Source organism: Pan paniscus, chromosome 15 (assembly GCF_029289425.2).
Source record: "Pan paniscus chromosome 15, NHGRI_mPanPan1-v2.0_pri, whole genome shotgun sequence".
Classification (NCBI taxonomy): Eukaryota; Metazoa; Chordata; class Mammalia; order Primates; family Hominidae; genus Pan; species Pan paniscus.
Window position 1 is genome coordinate 40480996 of NC_073264.2, and position 23445 is coordinate 40504440.

The 23445-nt window shown below is 40.9% G+C and overlaps 1 protein-coding gene across 2 annotated transcripts; it reads right to left on the reverse strand.

Annotated features, from left to right (window-relative positions):
* Nucleotides 1-93: 93 nt before the first annotated feature.
* Nucleotides 94-23307, reverse strand: TRAPPC6B (trafficking protein particle complex subunit 6B). 2 transcript variants are annotated; one of them, XM_003831767.6, is made up of 6 exons: nt 22321-23300; nt 11789-11856; nt 10591-10708; nt 6517-6600; nt 4014-4107; nt 94-2659 (listed from the first exon to the last, which is right to left on the reverse strand). In XM_003831767.6, the coding sequence occupies exons 1-6, from the start codon at nt 22399-22401 to the stop codon at nt 2628-2630; spliced, it is 477 nt and encodes a 158-aa protein (XP_003831815.1). In that variant the 5' UTR covers nt 22402-23300; the 3' UTR covers nt 94-2627. The 2 variants fall into 2 exon arrangements, with proteins under 2 accessions (XP_003831815.1, XP_003831816.1); XM_003831768.6 differs by lacking the exon at nt 6517-6600 and having other exon boundaries at nt 22321-23307.
* Between the last annotated feature and the right edge of the window lie 138 nt (nt 23308-23445).

Genomic DNA, 23445 nt, shown 5'->3' on the forward strand with positions numbered 1-23445 from the left:
CTACATTTCTTTGTTTTGTTTTATAATTTTCCTTTATGATTTCCTACATTTGTGTGTTGGAAAGGCCTTCTCCACCACAAAATCACGAAAGTATTATCACATTTTCTTTAGTACTTTATTGTTTTACAAGTGAACCTTTAAGTTTCTCCCCACCTACTCCCGCAGAAAAAGGCATATTCAATTGTCCCATACTATTTTTTGAATAACCTAACTCTCCCTTTGTTTCTACTAAGAGAGGTTTCTTTTTGGCTACAAGTAACAATATACATATACCCAAAGCAAATGGAACAATATAAAGAATATCTCACATAACAAAAAGTCCAAAGGTAAAGCAGTTCCCGGATTGGTTAATTCAGAAGCACAATTCAGGTGCTTTCTATCTACATCCCACTATCCTCAGTGTGATAGCTTTCATCTCCATACTTGTCCTTTCATGGCCATCAGAAGGCTGTTGCAGATTAGCTTCAAACATCCATATCACATATCTTCACTAAGAAGCAGAAGAGGGATGCTGGCAAATCCCTACCTTGTATCAATTGTTAAGAGCAACAGAAAATTTCTTATTCAAAGCCTTCAGACTTCCTTTGTCTCATTAGCCTAGATTCCATCAAATGATCAAGTAAGCCAATTACCATGATTGGCACAGAATCTAATCAACACTCACCCTCTCTAGGCTAGGGAAGCACCCTATTCTATAGCACAAGGCAGCCATACAGAGTTTTAGGCCAAAAAAAAAGAAAAAAAAAAATGGGGCTTTGTCAGCAAGGAAGGGAGAACGAAATGGCTGATGGGTAGGCATATGAATGTCTAACAAACCAACTTATTTGAACCCACCTTTTTCACACACACAATTCCCACACCTGTTTTATTTTGAAGTTCTCTATTGTGTTCTATTTTGATCTACTTCTGTGTCATTAGCTATTCCTGGGTCATTATGACTTTTAATAAACTTTATACATGTATATTTGGTAGGAACTTTCCTAAATTTTTTCAAAATTAAAATTTTTTTCCCCAAAACATGTGAGAATTAGGATTGCAGTCATGCATTGCTTAGCAAAGGGGATACATTCTGAGAAATGCATCATCATTAGGAGATTTTAAAATTGTACAATCACAGAGTGTACTTACACAAACCTAGATGGTATGATCTACTATACACCTAAGCTATGGCCTATTGCTCCTAGGCTACAAACCTGTACAGCATATTATTGTAGTGAATACTGTAGGACACTGTAACACAATGGTAAGTACTTGCATATCTAAACATAAAGAAGGTACAGTAAAAATACAGTATTGTAATCTTATGGAACCACTGCCATGTATGAGGTCTGTCACTGACTGAAACATCATTATAGGGCACATAACTAGAATTTAATAAATCAAGTTAAACAAATTATCTTTGTAATACTGTACCCTTCCATGAAAGGAAAATGGTATGCTTCTAACTTGAGTTTTCTTTAATGTCCTAAAGTACATTTTTATAGTTTTTATTTCATGTTTTTAATATAATGTTTGGTATAGTCAATCTTCTTAATCTGCCATTTCTATGGCAGAGTACCCAGTGAAACATCTTGTTTGGTGTGTCAGTCACCCCCTGCTGCAGAGTTCCCTGTCACACAAATACATGCAAAAGGGTAATAAATAAACGGGAAACAAAGTATAGTTTTAGTAATCAACATAAGATTCTAACAAAAGCTGGAGATAACTGCTTATGCCAGATAATTTAAGTAAGAGAAAGTAAGTAGAAGAGGTGGTAAGAAAGATATATCAGATGAGCACTGACCCCAAACCACTAAGATGATATGGTCCAAAGAATGTCAGAATGACTAATTCAATTATCCAACTCTGCTCAGCTGGAAGAGGAAAGAAGGGAATAAAGATGTTAGATCCTTTACCAGGACTTCCATGCATGGGGAGAGAAGTTGAAAGTCAAAACTGTAACAGGAATAAATACAAAAATTCTTTCCAAACATACCTCATATTCTTTGGCCCTAGAGTCACTGAATTCACATTTAAACTAATCTATATTTCATTTTGATTACATTAATGGAGCTCTGAAGGAATGAAACCTATTAAAGAAAAATTAAATTTATAAACAATTTAGGCAGTCATATATGTATTTATATATACACACATACAATGTATATATGAAATCCTTATACAGGTGTAAACATTCTTAATAAATTATAAGCAATAAAAAAAACTTAGTATGTTTGCTTTTTAAAATAAAACAAATTCATACTTTATCAAAATTTGTTCATTCTTCTCACAAATAATTCTGTTGGTACATAATTTTCTCTCATGCTAATTCAACAAACCCTGAGCTTTGTTTCTCCATCTATGGCTAAATACATATCACTCTAACCAAATAAAAAGGTTTAAAATAAGGGCCCTGCATCTTGGTGTCTGGTTATTTGAAATCCGGTTTTCATTTTGAATAGTTTTGGTTAAGTGTATGTCATGGCAGAATGTCCCTTCATCTCCTTTGATCTGTGTTAAACTGATAAAAATACATGCTTACTCCTGTACAAACATCGAACAATGTAATTAAATCATCACTACTTGAAATACTTTTACATGAATAATTTATCTCTTTACACTGTTGAAGCCTTGCATTTCAGTATGTTCTACAGCTTCTGTATCATCACCTGAAATTTGCCTAAAAAAAAAAATACAAATAATTCTTTGATTTTAGATACAAAGAAAACAAGTCTAAACATCAATTTTCTGTTCCATATAGGAAATAGTTTCAGTCAAGAAATCTGCTATGTCAAAAACTTTTTCGCATTCTTCATAATATTCAATAAAGTCAATTCTATTTTTTCTTTTTTTTTGAGATGGAGTCTTGCTCTGTTGCCCAGGCTGGAGTGCAGTGGCATGATCTCGGCTCACTGCAACCTCCACCTCCTGGGTTCAAGTGATTCTCCTGCCTCAGCCTCCTGAGTAGCTGGGACTACAGGCGTCTGTCACCACGCCCAGCTAATTTTTGTATTTTTAGTAGAGACAGGGTTTTACCTTATTGGCCAGGCTGGTCTCAAACTCCTGACCTCATGATACGCCCACCTCGGCCTCCCAAAGTGCTGAGCTAACAGGTGTGAGGCACCACACCCGGCCAGTCAATTCTATTTTTATGGGATGATTATATGGTTTGTTGAGTAAGCACTTTTGTTTCTCTTTATGAATCCTACATTTGGGTACAGTATTTCATGGCTAATGATCATTGTAAATTGAAAGGAAATACAATAAAGCTCAAGTCCATTTTTTCTTGGTTGGTAGCTCTGGTGAAAAGATCTTTAGGGAGACATTTAGTGATAAAAGAATATTTGGTTTTACTTAGCTTGATATAATAGATATAGCCTAAACAATTGTTTAAAAATAGCATTTTCGGGCCGGGCGCGGTGGCTCATGCCTGTAATCCCAGCACTTTGGGAGGCCGAGGCGGACGGATCACAAGGTCAGGAGATGGAGACCATCCTGGCTAACACGGTGAAACCCATCTCTACTAAAAATACAAAAAATTAGCTGGGCGTGGTGGCAGGCAACTGTAGTCCCAGCTACTCGGGAGGTTGAGGCAGGAGAATGGCGTGAACCCGGGAGGTGGAGCTTGCAGTGAGCTGAGATTGTGCCACTGCACTCCAGCCTGGACAACAGAGCGAGACTCCGTCTCAAAAAAAAAAAAAAAAATAGCATTTTCAATGTTCTAGGGAAATTTGCTATCTTAAAACACTGCAGGAGATATTCAGAAGAATATCTTTTAAAAAGTTACAGTTTGAATAACTTTAGAAAAGTTAAAAATCATCCCTTAAATTGTCTTATAAATTTGGATTTTAGTCCATTATTCAAAAATTACTGAATATGAATGTAGTATGCTACATATTACTACACTAAGTGTTACATTGATAAAACTAAAATGAAAGTCAGCATTTTAAATTTCCTCTGTTAAATTAAAAAAAAAAAAACAGACCTGAAAAGAAATTACTAAAACATTTGTAAGAAAGGTGAATTCAACTTACAAGCAGGCATTGAAGACACTTCAGCTGTTACAATACTTTTTATTCCCAAGTTTGATAAGCCACCTCTGATTAAGCCACATGTAAATGCTAAATACTAAAAGGAAAAAAAATCATTAAAAATAGTAAGGATTTACTAAAATAGTAAAGCTATTGATAAATACAACATTACATGATTTATCATCAGTAAGTCATTCCTGTTTAAAAAAAGGATTTTGAAGAACTGTTCAAATCACTGAAAAATATTGATAGATTTCCCAGCTCCCTGGAAACTAAAGCATGGACGTAGGACTTAAGACTTAAGCTCAGCCAATTAAGTACTCCAGTCCAGGACTGTGAATCTAGACTCAGTGACAAAAACAAGCCAGAAACTGATCAGAATTAGTTCTGGAGGCAGTAAAGGTAGTTTGTGTCTACAGTCCATGCTGCCTGCAGGATTCTAAGCAGATACATTCTGCGGAGTGACTTGGCTATCTTACTGGCTGCCTTAACCTCCCCTGGTTATTGCCTATTTTTTGAGCTTATCAATTTTGTTAGCTTACAAGCAGAATTTCTTTCCCCTATTTACAACCAAGAATCTCGACTTGTTCAAGACTTATAGCTTGCCACAACAAAGAATTATCTGGTTGAAAGTATCAACAGTTTGGATGTTGAGAAACCCTGTCATATAGAAACAAAGAAAGGGAATAGGGCTGAACTACAAAACCAAAAGTCATGACAAGAACTGGATTGAAAAATTAGCAATTCAGGGAATTTTTGATTACCCACATCTATACTGCATGATGTTCAACATACTACATTATCTACGAATAATATAAAATATTATCTTATAAATAATATACATAAATGGGTACTAATAAGTAACTAGATCTGAGTCATGAAATTTTAAGCTGGAAGAGGCCTTAGAGATTGTTCATCCCAAGAGTTCTTAATCGGGGAATTTGTGACCCCTATGAAAATAAAAACCATGTATATGTGCGTATTTATGGGGAAAGGTGTTCCAGTTCTCAAAGATGTCCATAACTCAAAATAGTTAGAAATCACTGAATTGGTCCAACTTACTCTTTTCACAGCTGAAGAAACCAAGATCCCAAAAAGTTAAGTGAGAACCAGAAATATTAAACTAAGAAGTTAGTAAAAAAGAGAAAATATGCCAGGCATGGCCTATAATCCTAGCACTTTGGGAGGCTGTAATCCCAGCATTTTGGGTGGCTTTTGTAATCACGTCTGTAATCCCAGCACTTTGGGAGGCTGTAATCCCAGCATTTTGGGTGGCTTTTGTAATCACGTCTGTAATCCGAGCACTTTGGGAGGCTGAGGTGGGTGGATCACGAGGTCAGGAGTTTGAGACTAGCCTCGCCAACATGGTGAAACCCTGTCTCTACTAAAGATACAAAAAATTAGCCAGGCATGGTGGCGCACACCTGTAATCCCAGCTACTCAGGAGGCTGAGGCAGGAGAATCACTTGAACCCAGGAGGCGGAGGTTGCAGTGAGCCAAGATGGCGCCATTGCAGTCCAGCCTGGGCGGCAGGGTGACACTCCGTCCAAAAAAAAAAAAAAAGAGAGAAAATATACACATTAACCATAAAAATGTAATTAGAGCCTGGATACCCCAAAAATATAGAAAATAGGCAATCAGGCCGGATGCAGTGGCTCACACCTGTAATCCCAACACACTGGGAGGCCGAGGTGAGGTGATCACTTGAGCCCAGGAGTTCAAGACGAGCCTGGGCAACATTGTGGGATCCCATCTCTAAAAAATTTTTTTTAAAAATTAGCCAGGCATGGTGGCCCACACCTGCAGTCCTACCTCCTTGGGTGACTGAAGTGCGAGGATCACTTGAGCCCGGGGGGGTCAAGGTCAAGATAGGCCATGATTGCACCACTACACTCCAGCCTAGATGACAGAGCAAGACCTTGTCTTAAAAAAAAAAAAAAAAGTGATCTACCATACATCTACATTTCACTGTTATTTAGTTATAGTGTTTCTTTTTTTCTTTTTTTTTTTTTTGAGATGGAGTTTTGCTCTTATACCCCAGGCTGGAGTGCAATGATAGCACGATCTCAGCTCACTGCAACTTCTGCCTCCCCAGTTCAAGTGATTCTCCTGCCTCAGCCTCCCGAATAGCTGGGATTGCAGGCGCTCGCCAGAACGTCCAGCTAATTTTCTTATTTTTAGTAGAGAAAGGGTTTCCCCATGCTGGCCAAGCTGGTCTTGAACTCTTGACCTCAGGTAATCCACCTGCCTTGGCCTCCCAAAGTGCTGGGATTACAGGCGTGAGCCATAGCGCCCGGCCAGTGTTTCTTTAATTGGTCACTCTATGACTATTTAGCTACAGTTTAGTGTTATTGTAACATGTCTCTCATTTCATAGAAAACTCTTTAAACAAAAAAGAACACCTTAAAACATATTTTTAATTCAATAGTTTGTTATGATTAGCACTGTACTTTTCCCTGTAGTCCTACTATTAACAGAAACCCCAACCTTCTATTCCATTAAATACCTTAGATGCATGTTCTAAATACTGTTTTCCTGCAGACATCTGAGTAAGCAGGCGAAATTTGTTGTCCTGAAGTACATAGATGCCCTGTTCCAAAAATAGAAAAAAACATCCAAAGTCAATGTACCTAGCAGTCCTTAAAATTATTTTATTCTTATGAAACAATTTAAGTGTTTTTTAAAGTTATTAAAAGTCTCCTTCCCATTGGCCAAGTTTTCTTTTTCTGTTCTTTGAGACGGGGTCTCCTCTGTCGCCCAGGGTAGAATGCAGTGGCACAATTACGCCTCACTGCAGCCTCCAACTCCCAGACTCAATCAATCCTCCCACCGCAGGCTCCCAAGTAGCTGGGACTACAGGCGTGCATCACCATGCCCTGCTAATTTTTATATTTCTTGTACAGATGGGGTTTCGCCATGTTGCCCAGGCTGGTCTCAAACTCCTGGGCTCAAGCAATCTGCCCACCTTGACCTCCCGAAGTGCTGGGATTACAGGCATAAGCCCACGTGCCCAGCCTGGTCAAATTTTGTTTAAATGAAGGAGTTTTGCAATGTTCAAGCTGAAGAGTTGCGAGTTCAGTATTTTCACAACACTAATATATACCGAACGGTTTTATACACTGAAGATAAAAACACTGTCTGAGACATAGTCCCTATCCTTAAAAACTCATAGTCTAGTACGATGGAATCATTAATACATGTCCACATGAAATAAGCTGTTTGTTTGTTTGTATAGTTATTTATTTAGACATGAGCTCTCACTCTGTTGTCTAGGCTGGAGTGTGGTGGTGCAATCACAGCTCACTGCACCCTCAAACACCTGGGTGTTTAGCAATTCTCTTGCCTCAGCCTTCCGAGTAGCTGGGACCACAGGCACATGCCACCACACCTGGCTAGTTTTATTAATTTTTTGTAGAAAGGGGGTCTCCCTATGTTGCCTAGGCTGGTCTGGAACTCCAGGGCTCAAGTAATCCTCCTGCCTCAGCCTCCCAAAGTGCTGAAATTACATGTATGATCACCACACCCGACCTAATTTTTATTTTTATTTATTTATTTTTTTGAGACAGAGTTTCACTCTTGTTGCCCAGGCTGGAGTGCAATGGCTCGATCTCAGCTCACCACAACCTCCACCTCCTGGGTTCAAGTGATTCTCCTGCCTCAGCCTCCCAAGTAGCTGGGATTACAGGCATGCGCCACTACGCCCAGCTAATTTTGTATTTTTAGTAGAGACGGGGTTTCTCCATGTTGGCAGGGCTGGTCTTGAACTCCCAACCTCAGGTGATCCACCCGCCTCAGCCTCCTGAAGTGCTGGGATTATAGGCGTGAGCCACTGCACCCGGATTTATTTGTTTATTTGAGACAGAGTCTTGCTCTGTCGCCCAGGCTGGAGTGCAGTGGTGTGATCTAGGCTCACTGCAACCTCTGCCTCCCGGGTTCAAGCAATTCTCCTTCCTCAGCCTCCTGAGTGGCTGGGACTATAAGTGTGCGCCACTATGCCTGGCTAATTTTTGTATTTTTAGTAGAGACAGGGTTTCACCACGTTGGCCAGGCTGGTCTCGAACTCCTGACCTCAGATGATCTGCCCACCTCGGCCTCCCAAAGTGCTGGGATTACAGGGGTGAGCCACCGCGCCCAGCTTTATTTTTTTAAGAGACAGAATTTTGCTGTTATCCAGGCAAAAGTGTAGTATTTCACTGTATCCTTGAACTCCTCCCATGTAGCTGAAACCTCAGGCACATACCAATATGCCTGGTGAAATTTTTTTTTAAGTTTTTTGTAGAAATAGGTTCTAAGTATGTTGCTCAGGCTGGTATCCAACTCCTGAGCTCAAGCAATCCTTCTGCCTCAGCCTCCCAAAATGCTGCAATTCTAAGCATGAGCCACCATGTCCAGCCAGCTGATATATATTAGTAAATCATGTCTAGAGAGTAAAAAAATCATAGTCATTTCTTCCTATTAGCATTTCCAGTAATTCCAAGCTAAAGTTGGTACAAAATGAATTCTAGGCCAGGCACAGTGGCTCACACCTGTAATCCCAGAACTCTGGGAGGCCAAGGCGGGAGGATCCATTGAGCCCAAGAGTTTGAGACCAGTCTGGAAAACATAGTGAGACACTGTCTCTAATTAAAAATAAATAAATAAATGAATTATCCTATTGAGAGTACCAGATACATTTAATTTTTTACTTAATCAAAATTCCAAATCTACTCTAAGTATTTCCTTGAAGTTCATAAAATAAAATCTAATGAAGCTGGGAGTGGTGGTGCATGCCTATAATCCCAGCTACGCAAGAGGCTGAGGCCAGAGAATTACTTGAGTCCAGGAGCTCAAGACTAGTCTGGGCAACAAAGCAAGACTCTGTCTCCCTTTTAAAATTTTAATAAATACATAGTTTTCTATGTAATCTATTAATTTTGTAGTAAGAAAATCTTTTAAGAGTAGAAAATATGACAGCAGTAATAATCCAGGAGTTATTTAAGAGTAAAATACTCTATAAATTAGACCTTAGAAATGACTATAAACAATCTCTTCCTGCCACCCAAGATGCCAAAAGGAAAGGCCAAGGGGAAGGAGGTGGCTCTGGCCCTTGCTGTCATGAAGAAACAGGAGGCCAAGAAACTGGTGAATCCTGGTTGGGCGTGGTGGCTCACGTCTGTACTCCCAGCACATTGGGAGGCCAAGACAAGCGGATCACTTGAGGTCAGGAGTTCGAGACCAGCCTGGCCAGCATGGTGAAACCCCACCTCTACTAAAAATACAAAAATTAGCCGGAGTGGTGGCACATGCCTGTAGTCCCAGCTACCTGGGAGCCTGAGGCAGAATGGCTTGAACCCAGGAGGCGGAGGTTGTGGTGAGCCGAGATCGCACCATTGCACTCTAGCCTGGGCAACACAGCAAGACTCCATCTCAAAAAAAAAAAAAAAAAAAAAAAGAAAGTGGTGAATCCCCTGTTTGAGAAAAGGCCTAAGAATTCTGGCATTGGACAGGACATCCACCCAATACGGACCTCACTCACTTTGTGAAATGGCCCCGCTATATCAGGCTGCAGTGGCACAAAGCCATCCTCTGTAAGCAGCTGAAAGTGCCTCCTACAATTAACCAGTTCACCCAGGCCCTGCACCGCCAAATAGCTACTTAGCTGCTTAAGCTGGCCCACAAGTACAGACCAAAGACAAAGCAAGAAAATAAGCAGAGGCTATTGGCCTGGGCTGAAAAGAAAGCTGCAGGCAAAGGGGATGTCCCCACTAAGAGACCACTTGTCCTCCGAGCAGGAGTTAACACCATCTCCACCTTGGAGGAGAACAAGAAGGCTCAGCTGGTGGTGACTGCACACTATGTGGATCCCATTGAGGTGGCTGTCTTCCTGCCTGCCTTGTGTCATAAAATGGGGGTCCCTTACCGCATTATCAAGGGGAAGGCAAGACTGGGATGTCTAATCCACAAGAAGACCCGCACCACTGTCGCCTTTACACAGATTAACTCGGAGGACAATGGAGCTTAGGTTCAGCTGGTGGAAGCTATCAGAACCAATTACAACAGACAAAACGAAATCCACTGTCACTGGGGAGGCAATGTCCTGGGTCTCAAGTCTGTGGCTTGAATTGTCAAGCAGGAAAAGGCAAAGGCTAAAGAACTTGACACCAAACTGGGTTAAACATACACTGTTGAGTTTTCTGTATATAAAAATAATTAAAATAATCCAAATTCTTCTTCTTCAAAAAAAAGAAATGACTCTGAAGACATAAAGGTGATATATTTGTGGTTCTGCATATTATTACCACTAATTAACAGTAACTAAGGAACCAAATAGTAAAAGCTATTCTCATCCTGACTTTTGCTACTTTAAAAAACTTAACATAGCATATAATTGGGTGAAAGGAACAGCTATCATTACTGATAACTGTCCCTTTGTCTTTATTCAGTTCACACTATTAGAAGAAAAAACTAATAACTTATTAATAACATAAACATATCCCAAAGTTAACCAGAAATTATTTTAGGTTTTAAATAAGTCACTAAAATACGATATTTATATCAAGTTAAAGGACTTTAAAATATAGGCCTTAATTAATTTAATTACCTGATGATTTGTCCTTAGATTGTCGATTTGTTTCTTGAATACCGTAGTCCAAAAATCTTTACAAATGAACTTCATGATATCTAACTCATCCTTGAACCTTGCAGTATCTTTCGTAAACCTAAAAAGATCAACTAGAAGTAATATAGTATTTATCCTCCAAAAAAAGCAAGAGGGACTAATTATTAACTAATTTCCAAATGTCAGAACAGCACTGAACATTTATTGGGTTTTTTAATTTTAATTTTTTTTTTGAGACAGGTTCTGGCTCTGTCGCCCAGGTTAGAGTGCAATAGCATAATCTCGGCTCATTGCAACGTCTACCTCCCTCCCAGGCTCAAGCTATCCTCCCACCTCAGCCTCCCTAGCAGCTGAGACCACAGGCACATGTCACCATGCCCAGCTAATCTGTATATTTTTGTAGAGACAGGGTTCCACTTTGTTACCCTGGCTGGTCTCAAACTCCTGAGCTCAAGAGATTCTCCCACCTTGGCCTCTCAAAGTGCTGGGATTACAGGCATGAGCCACCACACCTGGCTGAACATTTATTAACACTAATAAAGTCATAAGCACCACGTAACATGATCCTATCTCAATGGATTCACATTATGTTATATAAATTATGAGGCCTCAAATTAGTCTAACATTATAGCCAAAATTTCAGGTGCAATGCATTCTAGCACATCAAAAAACCACAAAAGAACAAAGAGCTGAGCATTATCATGATATTGTTATATAAAATATACTCCGAGTTTAACTATTCGGGTAGTGAGAAAGAAATACTAAAAAGAACTGATTTATAAGTTCAAAGATAATTACACGCATAAACATAGACTATAGTTATTTCAAACCTATGTACTTAAAAATTCTATGCAGGTTAAAGAACCTAGTAGATCTTAAGTTGAAAATGCAGTAAGATTTTAGATAGTTGCTTCAATAGCTTCAGGAATAAAGTCTAAAATAGCTTCAGGAAGAAAGTCTAAAATACATAAAATATATATTTTCTTTAAACATTAAAATAAAATTTGAATAAATGAGTTAAATGGCATTGGATCTAAAAAGAAATTTTAATTTTTGAAGTAAAGAGAATAACATTCAGGAATTAAAATTAAAATATCTCAAGTTTTATGCAATCTTTTGAAATAGATCATCTTTGTTTATAACCTACCTGCAAGAAAATTTTCAAATCCAACCTGCTCACCTTTCTATCAATCCTTGTCCCACTCGAAACCCCATGTTTTCCAGCTTAGTAATACATCGTCCGTTTTCCTATTTTAAAAAACAATAGTTTTAAATACTTTTAGAATGCTAGGATGTTAGTATTCAGAAATTGTTTTACAAGATTGGTTAAAAATATTAATGTAAACATTTATACTTTTTTCCCTGAAACAGTTTAAGAAAAAGTGAATTATAAGGTTGATTTTATTTACTTTACTTTTACTTACTTTACTTTTTACTTTTTTTTTTGATAAACAAGTTAATTCATAATTTAGTCAACATATACATGATTAACCTAAAAACTTCAACAGAAGGATACATTTTTTAAATTTATTTTGAGATGGAGTCTCACTCTGTCATCCAGGCTGCAGTACAGTGGGGCCATCTCGGCTCACTGCAACCTCCATCTACAGGGTTCAAGTGATTCTCCTGCCTCAGGTTCCTAAGTAGCTGGAATTATAAGCACCCACCACCATGCCTGGTTAATTTTTGTATTTTTAGTAGAGAAAATACAAAAATACAAAATGTTGGCCATGCTGGTCTCAAACTCCTGACCTCAAGCAATCCACCTGCCTTGGCCTCCCAAAGTGCGGGGATTATAGGCATGAGCCACCACGCCCAGACAGAAAGATACATTTTAAAACCACTTGGAAGGCCATCTCTATAGAAGTGATTTTCCCAGGATAGTAACCAGATGTAACCTAACCCAACACCATCTTAACTGTCAGAGGTTCAATGGGTTAAAGCTTTGTGCTCCTCCCTGACACCAAGTTTTTTAATAGAAACAAACCCCTCAAGACACGGTGGCTCATGCCTGTAATCCCAGCACTTTAGGAGGCCAAAGCAGGAGGATCACTTGAGCTCAATGGCTCAAGACCAGCCTGGGAAACATAGCAAGACCACATCTGTACTAAAAGTAAAAATAAAATAGCTGGGCATGGTAGCATGTGCCATTTTGGAGGCTGATGCAGGTGGATTGCTTGAGTCCAGGAAGTTGAGGCTGCACTGAGCCATGATCATGTCATTGCACTCCAGCCTGGGCAACAGGTTGAGCAAGGGACCCCGTGAAAGAAAGAAAAGAGAAGAGAAGAGAAAGAAAAGAAAAGAAGAGGGGAGGGGAGGGGAGGGAAGGGAAGGGAAGGGAGAAAGAGAGAGAGAAAGAGACAGAAACAGAGAGAAAAGAGAAAGAAAATAATTTCACTATTGTTTTCTCTTAGAAGAGGAGAAAAATCCAACCTACTTAGGAGACCAACCACAACACAATGAAAAGTTGCACTAACTACTTCAGGATATTAGTAACAGCCGATGTTGGTAGGAATAACTGGTATTTATTCTAGAGTTCTTATAAATAAAATCCCACAGTTAGCATTTGCATTATCATCTAGAGGGTTAGTTAACACGTAGTAGAATGAGGACTTATGCAAGGTGTAATACACATAACATTTTACTACTATGAAAACAAATGCAGTCCAGTTAGGAGAAAACCAAGTGGATTCTAAGTTATACACACCTTAATGACAAGACTCCCCACCATTTGTGAATGTAAAACAATTAATTTTTGAATGTTGACACTACAATATTTAAAATAGCTATTATAAATGCACATAATGTATTCCATGCTAGGTTTTTGTTTCTTTGTTTGTTTAAGGAAACTGCAAGTTATACTGTGGTTAAGGCTTGTATCTTCGCCCTTGAAAAGGCCCACATTCTATCACAGTAATGTATGGTCACACTTAGCTCCAAATGTTAAACACTTGGATCAAGTAATAACCAGTTATATTGCAAAAGGAACCTATACACATTTATTTATCAACTCTAGTTCCTTAATAGCTACCTAACAAGTCATTAACGTACAGAAACATGCGTCATGAGAATCAAAAAATGTCACCCATCCTTTCTGCGTATTAGCAACTTGTCACTCCTGAGCAACAGTGCTTACGTCACTGAGGTCTATGAACAGTCACTTTTCACATTCATCCCAAAAGACGGAATGACTTAAGCACAAATGAAACATATTATAAATAATTTCTCCCCAAAAAGTCACAAATTAAACCAAAGTATTTTACAGAATTCATATAAAATGCCTTAAAATCTGCCTTCACTTAAGCTCGTTCTCTCCGTGTCTGGCGAGCCAACTGGATGTCTTTGGGCATGAGAGCCAACTCTCTTACCGTAGATGGCACACAAATTAGCATCTTCAAACCAACCCACCAGGTACACTTCACTAGCCTCCAGGTACACTTCACTAGCCTCCTGTAGCACCCCAATGACTGTGCTCTGAAACCTAAAGTTGGTTTTGAAATCCTGGGTGATCTATCTCACCAACCTCTAGAAAGGCAGCTTCCAGATGAGAAGCTAGGTCAATTTCTGGTAACGAGAATCTCTAGAAGTGCCACAGTCCCAGGCCCGTAGCGATGAGGTTTCTTCACCAGACCGGTAGAGGGGACACTTTTTTTCTGGCAGCGTTAATAACCTGCTGTTAGGAGGAGGGGCTCCCACCAGTGGATTTACAAGCACTTGTCTTGGCTTGGGCCATCTGCTTCTACCTAACATCAAAGTTTTAGGTCACTTCTTCAATCGCCACATTGCTTCTGCTGCCCAAGGAAAAACCGCAGTGTCCAAGCAAAGAATAGACGTTCCTCCAACAAAAGACCAAACTGCTATTTACTTATTTATTTGACAAGTCTTGCTCTGTCGCCCAGGCTGCAGTGCACTGGCGAGATCATGGTTCACTGAAGCTTTAAATTCCTGGGTTCAAGCAATCCTCCCACCTCAGTCTCCCAAGTAGCTAGGACTACAGGCACATCACCATGCCTGGCTATTTTTTTTTTTTTTTTTTAAGAGATGGGATCTCACTCTGTTACCCAGGCTGGTCTCAAAGTCCTGACCTCAAGATATCCTCCTGGCTTGGCCTCCCAAAGCTGTGGGACTACAGGTGTGAGCCACTGCACCTGGCACAAGGCAACAGGATAAACAGGGAACTACTGCTTATAATTGATTTTCAGAAATCAAATCCTCTTCCTAATTACTCCTCGTCTCCCTTTTATCCCCATTTCAATCATTCTTCTCTCCTAGGTTATAAAACCTGGTATCACCTTTGATGTTTTTCCCTGAGTCATTTGCTTTCTGCTCTCACTAAGTTCTATTGTTCCTTGCTTCAAAATGTCTCAGAATCATCCAGGCTTCCCAGTTCTCAGTGTCTTAGGTGATTATCACACTTTGCCTTAAATCATGAGATTGCTTTGCTCTTTCTTTGACAATCTCATTCAATCTTAAGGCTTGAAATAGTACCTCTATGCTGAACACATCCAAATCCTATGGATGACTGATGGACTGTCCTCTACAATCCAGACCCCATACCTCTCTGGCTTCAACCTTCTGCAGACACAATCTGCCCCGTCCCTTAAACATGCCAGGCACATTCCAGGGGCTTTTGCATCAACTCTTCCTCCAGATATTCACACAACCAACTCCCTCACTTCCTTTGAGTCTACTCTCATGTCACCATCTTAGGCCCATTTTAACCATCTTCTTTAAAAGTGCAACATCATACCCCTTTGGCAACTCTCTATCCTAGTGATTTTTAAAATGTGTTGGCTGGGTGTGGTGGCTCACACCTGTAATCCCAGCATTTGGAAGGCTGAGGCGGGCGGATCACGAAGTCAGGAGATCGAGATCATCCTGGCTAACACAGTGAAACCTCATCTCTACTAAAAATACAAAAAATTAGCCAGGCATGGTGGCACATACCTGTAGCCCCAGCTACTCAAGAGGCTGAGGCAGGAGAATCACTTGAACCCAGGAGGCAGAGATTGCAGTGAGCCGAGATCATGCCACTGCACTCCAGTCTGGGTGACAGGGTGAGACTTCGTCACCAGAAAAAAAAAAAAAAAAAAAAAGACCAGCAACATCAGCATCACATGGGAACTTGCAAATTCTCTAGTCCCACTCCCAATTTACTTAATCAGAAACTCTGGGTATGGGGCCGCTAATCAGCTTTAACAAACCTTCTAAAAATTGATTTTGATACTCAGTCCCACTTCCTTGCTTAATCTGTCTCCACAGAATTTCTTTCACCATTTAATATACTATACATTTTACTATTTTATATTGCCCATGTGCCCCTTGTTCCCCTCTCTGCTAAAATAAAGCTCCAAAAAGGCAGGGATTTTTGTATATTCTGAAGGCTGTTTGTCTCCCACTAAGGAAACCATAGGGCTTATTATTTGCTAAACTTTCTTCTAAGGAACCATGCACTCTGCTTATGGTGCTGTGACTACTAAATCTGCGTTTCTAGTACAGACTTTATTGGGCATAGACATCTAGTGGTCCCACAGGACCTTCGAAGTATGCATATTCAACATGATATTCATTTTATTAATGTCTTCAGCCTGCTCTGCCTCCAAAATTTCCTAACTTCATTAATGGCACCACCATTCACCTAGTTACTCCAACCAGAAAACTTCCATTTTCTTCACCCCTGTGCTCCCAACCCCCCATACACTGTAGTCCGGTGGAGCCTATCTTTTACAAGCTTTTCAAAATTCATCGTCTCTCTCTACCCTTACTTCTTAAGTAAAGCCTTATCATTTCTCTCCTGGTTTTTAGCTATAGCTTTCCAACTGGTCTTATCTCATTTCTTCCTACTTTGTGTCATCTTCTCTATTTCTGGTAGTGTAACTTCTACTAAAGTAAATTTCTAAAAAAAAAAATCATGTTATTCTCGGCCAGGCATGATGGCTCACGCCTCCTAGCATTTTGGGAGGCCGAGGCAGGCGGATTACCTGAGGTCAGGAGTTCAAGACCAGCTTTACCGACATGGAAAAACCCCATCTCTACTAAAAACATAAAACATTAGCTGGGCATGGTGGCGCATGCCTGTAATCCCAGCTACTCGGGAGGCTGAGGCAGGAGAATTGCTTGAACCCAGGAGGCGGAGGTTGCAGTGAGCCAAGGTCACCCCATTGCATTCCAGCCTGGGCAATAACAGTGAAACTCTGTCTAAAAAAAAAATCATGTTATTCTCTACTGGAATTTCAGCACCCGCTCCCCTTTCTTCAAAATAAAGTCCAGGCCTGATGTAGTGACTCATGCCTGTAAATCCCAGTACATTGGGAGGCCAAGGATTGCTTGAGCTTAGGAGTTCGAGGGCAGCCTGGGCAACATAGTGAAACCTCATCTCTAAAAAAATTACAAAAATTAGGTGAACATGGTGGCATGCACCTATAGTCCCAGCTACTTGGGAGGCTGAGGTAGGAGGATGGCTTGAGTGCAGGAGGCAGAGGTTGCAGTGAGCCAATATCTAGCCACTGCACTCTAGACCGGGCAACAGAGTGAGATCCTGTCTCAAAACAAACCAACAAACAAACAAAAAATAAAGTCCAAACTCCTTGGCATGGCATCATGGTATGTCCTTTCCTTAAAGACTCCTGGCTAGTTAACCAAATTCACAAACATCCTTCCCTTTTACCACTCTGAAATTTCTGCAGCAACTCCAGAGTGCCATGTTCTCTTCTGTCTCCCTGCCTTTGTATGTGCTATTCCCTAGACTTCACATTCTTTTTTTTTTTTTTTGAGACGGAGTCTCGCTCAGTTGCCCAGGCTGGAGTGTAGTGGCGTGATCTCGGCTCACTGCAAGCTCTGCCTCCCAGGTTCACGCCATTCTCCTGCCTCAGCCTCCTGAGTAGCTGGGACTACAGGCAACCGCCACCACGCCCGGCTAATTTTTTGTATTTTTAGTAGAGATGGGGTTTCACCATGTTAGCCAGGACGGTCTCGATCTCCTGACCTTGTGATCCGCCCGCCTCGGCCTCCCAAAGTGCTGGGTTACAAGCGTGAGCCACCGCGCCCGGCATTCACATTCTTTAAATTCTGCTCAAGTATTACATTCTCCCAGATGCCTTCCCTGAAACTTCCTTAGGCCCTATGCTGTCGTAAAATTCTGTACATACATCTATTACTGTACGTATCACTATCTTCGGTTTTTCTGCTATTCTCCACACTTCTTCTCAAACATGCTTAGGATGAGGCCAGGCACAGTGCTCATGCCTATAATCCCAGCACTGTAGGAGGCTGAGGCAGGAGGGTCACTTGAGACTAGGAGGCTGAGACCAGCCTGAGCAACATAGCAAGACTCTGTTTCTACAAAAAAATTTTTTTTAATTAGCTGGACATGGTAGCATGCCCATAGCCCTAGCTATTCGAGAGGCTGATGTGGGAGGATCACTTAAGCCCAGGAGGTCAAGGCTGCAGTGAGCCAAAGTCCCAACACTGCATTTCAGCCTGCATGACAGAGCAAGACATTGTCTCTCTCTCTCTTTTTTTTTGAGACTGAGTCTTGCTCTGTCGCCCAGGTTAGAGTGCTGTGACACAATCTCGGCTCAATGCAACCTCCGCCTCCTGGGTTCAAGTGATTCTTCTGCCTCAGCCTCCCGAGTAGCTGGGACTACAGGTGTGCACCACCACACCCAGCTATTTTTTGTATTTTTAGTAGAGACGGAGTTTCACCATGTTGGCCAGGCTGGCCTGGAACTCCTGTCCTTGTGACCTGCCTGCCTTGGCCTCCCAAAGTGCTAGGATTACAGGCCTGAGCCACCGTGTCCAGCCTCTTTTTTTTTTTTTTTTTAAATAGAGACACTGTTTCACTATGTTGCCCAGGTTGGTCTCCAACTCCTGGGCTCAAGTAATTCTCCCACCTCAGCCTTCCAAAGTGCCGGGATTTACAGGTGTGAGCCACCACACTAACCCAGAGACTTGTCTCTTAAAAAAAAAAAAAAAAAACAAGTTCAGCTAGAATAAGTGTCTGTAAATCATGATGCTCTTTTTGGAATAATCTGCTCTCCGTAGAATCACCTAGGAACATATTTATTAGCAGGAACTATTGAAACCACCTTTGCAAAGATTGTAACAGTAAGAAAACCATGACTGTAAAAGAGATCTCACCTAATCAACTCCATCTTGCCTTTAACCTCCAAGCTGCCCTTGGTCATTTCTGGATGCAGCCCAAGCTAACTTTGGGAGAAATTTAGTTTATAGTGTAAGCTTAAAGCAAGAATGATAATAGCCCTTCCCGAAACTAAATCACCTTTGCAAAACTAATGAAAGACTATAAGGTTAGGCTTATGAGAGGGGTCTGAATTCTGCTAAAATGTAGGTAGTTAAATGATAACCAGACATTATTCTGGAAGTCACAGATTTGTAACTTCCCCAATTACTCCTGTAAATAATATCACTATTGTAGAACCTAAAAAAGGCCTTTTGAGATGTCTTTTCAGACTTTTGCATTTCGGATGACTCCAACTGGTCCTCTGGCCCCCACCTCTGTAACTGCATCCCCAACCAACCAGGAGCACCCATTCCCCAGCCCCCAGCCTACCAAACTATCCTTGATAAACCCTAGACTCTGCATGTTTGGGGAGGCTAATTTGAGCAATAATAAAACTCTGCTCTCCCATTTAGCAGCTCTACATAAACTCCTTATTGCAATTCTCCTGTCTTGATAGATCAGCTCTACCTGGGCAGTGGGGAAGAAGAACCCACTGGGCAGTTACAATATGCTTATATGCAGACACTCTCAAATCCTATGATCACATGAGCTTTTGAATTAAGCCCTACTACTTAATTTTGCTACTTGTTCATGCACTTTTGAGTAGGCACCAAATTTTTAAGAAAAATTCAACTTGAGAACATTTTATCCATTAGCCTTTCAAAATCCATTCACCGTAAATTGAGAAATGCCCAATTAGTCCATTTTAAGAGAATTCCTCTTTAAGCATAGTTTGAAAAACCTTGATTTGGAGGGTTAGAACACTGTTTCTTTCTTTTATCTCACCTCAAGTCTTATGGAAGTTTATTTTGCTATACTGAAAATTTATAAAACTTTATTTCATTTAAAAAAACTTTCCATAACAAAAACAAAAAAAAGACACATAATCCTGTCAGCAAGAAATGGATTTTATAGGTCTTTTCAGACATAAACAACATAGTTTTTACAGATCTTTTTATGTCTGAAAAAAATCTCTAAAAATCACCTCTGGATGACAGGATTATGTATCTTTTACATTTTTCATGATGAAAAATTTCAAGCACACTCAAAGTATGGACACTAATGTGAACCCTTATATACCCGTATTTCAGTATGGGTTCTGATTATGAAGACTACCACATAACTGTTATTTATATAATTTTTGCTTATTATGTACTTTCAATTTTCCCCCCCATCATAAATACACTGCAGTAGAAAAAGAAAGTTATTTTTAGCTTAAATGATTCAAAACTATGAACTTCCTTTCTCTTGTATGTTAGTCCATCTCTTAAAATTCTCAGGCCTGAGTAGAACAGCTCTGTTCATTTTATTTAGGATTAACCCACTGGAAAAAAAAAAGATATTTTAAAAAGAAGAAAAAATATTATTCTAGACAAGAGTCAGAAAAGGGCCAGGCGCAGTGGCTTACGCTTGTAATCCCAGCACTTTGGGAGGCCAAGGCGGGCAGATCACCTGAGGTCAGAAGTTCAAGAACAGCCTGGTCAACAGGGTGAAACTCCGTCTCTACTAAAAATACAAAAAAATTAGTCAGGCATGGTGGCCAGCACCTGTAATTCCAGATACTCAGGAGGCTGAAGCAGGAGAATCGCTTGAACCCAAGAGGCGGAGGCTGCAGTGAGCTGAGATCACACCACTGCACTCCAGCCTGGGAGACAAGAGCAAAACTCCATCTAAAAAAAAAAAAAAGAGAGAGAGAAGAGGAAAGGTAAGAAGGGAGGGGAGAATGAAGAGAACTGAATACGCAAGTGGTTTGGGGGGATCGGGGGTTATGACAAAAAAGTAAAAGGGGTGTGTTAACTGTTCTAGAGGGAAAAGGAAGGCTAGCTTTGCACAAACAGTAAATCTTGAGGTCAATAATAAAGTCAGAAGTTTGTGACTTGAAAAAAATCTCTATTATAGATGGGTCATTTGAATAAGAATAGAATTCGCTTCATTTCCAATAACCTTCCAAATGTATCCTGCCTATCCTTCTTGTGCAAACTGGCAGTACCTTTTTTTGGATGTCATACAGGCACCTCAAAAGTTCAACCTGCCCCGAAATAACTCATTATCTTACCTCTTTATTTTTTTCTTCTCCTTTATTCCCTTTTCTGATTAATAGTACCACCATCCAACCCAGCTGCTCAAGCTGAAAACCTGACGATAATTTTCAACTCCCACTCCCATCCTTAAACAAGGCCTACAGAATTCCACTTTCTAACTTTCAAATCTGTTATCTCCTTTTCTCACTATCCCTGTCTTAATTCAGATCTTCATCTCCTCCTGCAGTGACTCCCGTAATAAAGGATTTTCCCCCTACAAGAATCTTCCCTCTCTAGCCCAAACACTGGATTACTTTTCTAAAATGCAAATGGTCCACATCATTCCCTTCCTTAAAAATATTCCCTCGAAAAGATCCGAATTCTTTAATTACACAAAGCTTTCTAACTTCACCTCTCAATTCTTCTCACTCTCTATTCAGTCTAGTCCAAAGAAATGCTTAAGTGTATTTAAATCCACCACTCTTTCATACCTCTACCACTTTATCTTTGCCTAGGATACATTTCCTATCCCCACTCTCCACTCATTTTTTATCAATAGCATTAAAGAAAGGGCTCCTGACTTGAGCATGAGTTTGGAGTATTTCTAAAATCCGTTACAACTCCATGATTCTACCAGCCAATACTCAGTGTTAACTATTCATTAAATCACTATTCCCTAAATACTGTGAGGCAGGAGTATTATTTTATTTAATTTATCTAGCAGTGTCAGCAGTGACAGGCCCACAATGATTGAATAAGGACTCCCACATATTAGAAGTAAGCGCTACATACTATCACATTTCGGATTAAATCAGATTAAAAAAAATAATCTCTACAAGGATGGGGCCATTGTTTCATTCACTACTATATCCCTGGCACCTAGAAATCGCTCTGACATAAGGGCACTAAATAAATACTTTCTGAAATAATTAATTTAAATTATGTTCCCTAATTATCCTAACGCCTGCAAACTTTCCCTTGCAAACTCAACCTTCATTAGGCTTCAGGTCTCAAGTTGTGTGGAGTTCTACTGAGCATTAGGAATGAGGAAGGAGGGACAGGCTTCTCAGGTTAGCACAGGTCTGTCCAGTGCATGGCTCAAGTGCTGGAAGTGCCAGCAAAACTAAGTAGGCTCTGCAGTTAACCCTCTCGTAAATAATGGCAGGGACAACACTAAAAGTACCAAAATCTGTGGCGTGGAAGACAAACGTACGGGAATAGACAAAAAGGAATCAAATAGAAGAAGATAAGAAAGAGAAAACGATGAAAGATGACGGTTCAAAGGAGACAACTGACAGGTTCTAGGGTTTAGGACTCCTGGAGGTGGACCATTTTGTGTACACCTCGGGAGGCGTCGGGTGGCGATGGGACAGGGGTTGAAGGAAAGCACTGAGGGGAAACAAGGTGTGTCACCGCAAAAGGACCTCAAGGGCGTGTGGCAGCACTCACCACCTCCCCCTGCTCCGCGGACTTGTACACTCCAGACACCATCTCGTTATGGAGAAGCAAAAACAACGCCTCATCCGCCATTTCCTGCTAATTCTTCCAAGCTTCGAGTTTTGGCTCCCGTTTGAGCTGGTCTGGGGGTTCCAGCTCGCGCCTCAGCGACTTCGCCGGCGCCGCGGCTCCGTCAGGCCGCCATTCTGTCCCTGTGGCTAAGAGACCGAGGTATTCACACGACTTCCCAAAGGCTGGTACTGAAATGAGTCTGGTACTGGAGAGAGCCCACACTTCGGGGATACCAAATCCTAGGGCCGAACGAAAGTCTGACGGGAGCTCTAACCAAAGCCAACCAGCTGAGATGCGATCCGGCCGCTGGGCGGGGGCGAAAAAAACAACTTCCGGTCCCCTCTACCCCGGCATTCGGCCAGCTCTATGATCACTGAGTTCCTCTCTCCCAAGCCCGGAGAGGCCAGCGCCCAGATATGAGGAAGGTTCCCCTCTCACCACGATGTCGGGGGCAGAGCAAGATAAAATAAGACCTAAAGCTCCCGCCTGGCCCGGGCGCGGTGGCTCACGCTTGTAATCCCAGCACTTTGGGTGGCGGAGGCCGGTGGATCACATGAGGTCGGAAGTTCGGACCAGCCTGAGAAACCCCGTCTCTACTATAAGTACAAAATTAGCGGGGCCTGGTGGTGCATGCCTGTAATCCCAGCTACTCGGGAGTCTGAGGCAGGAGAATCGCTTGAACTCGGGAGGCGGAGGTTGCGGTGAGCTGAGATCGCGCCACTGCACTCCAGCCTGGGCAACAAGAGTGAAACTCCGTCTCAAAAAAAAAAAAAAAAAAAAGAGCTCCCGCGGCCACCTCCTTGTTAATTAGCAATAGAAGTTAAAAAAATTCTTTTGGCTTCATCAAAAGCATCCACTTCCTGCCATATGTTCTTCAAATATGAAAAGTTGTAGAAAGAGTTTAAAATATACGTTTTCACAGTGCAAATTTTTTAAATACTGAAAAGTTATCCCAATTCCTATTGAATTAAGCCCGGGTATACAAAAAGAATTAGAGCCATTTTGACCACCAGGAATTTTCCTGTTAGTGGGGTGCAAGGGACAAGGGAAGTGGAGCAAACGAAA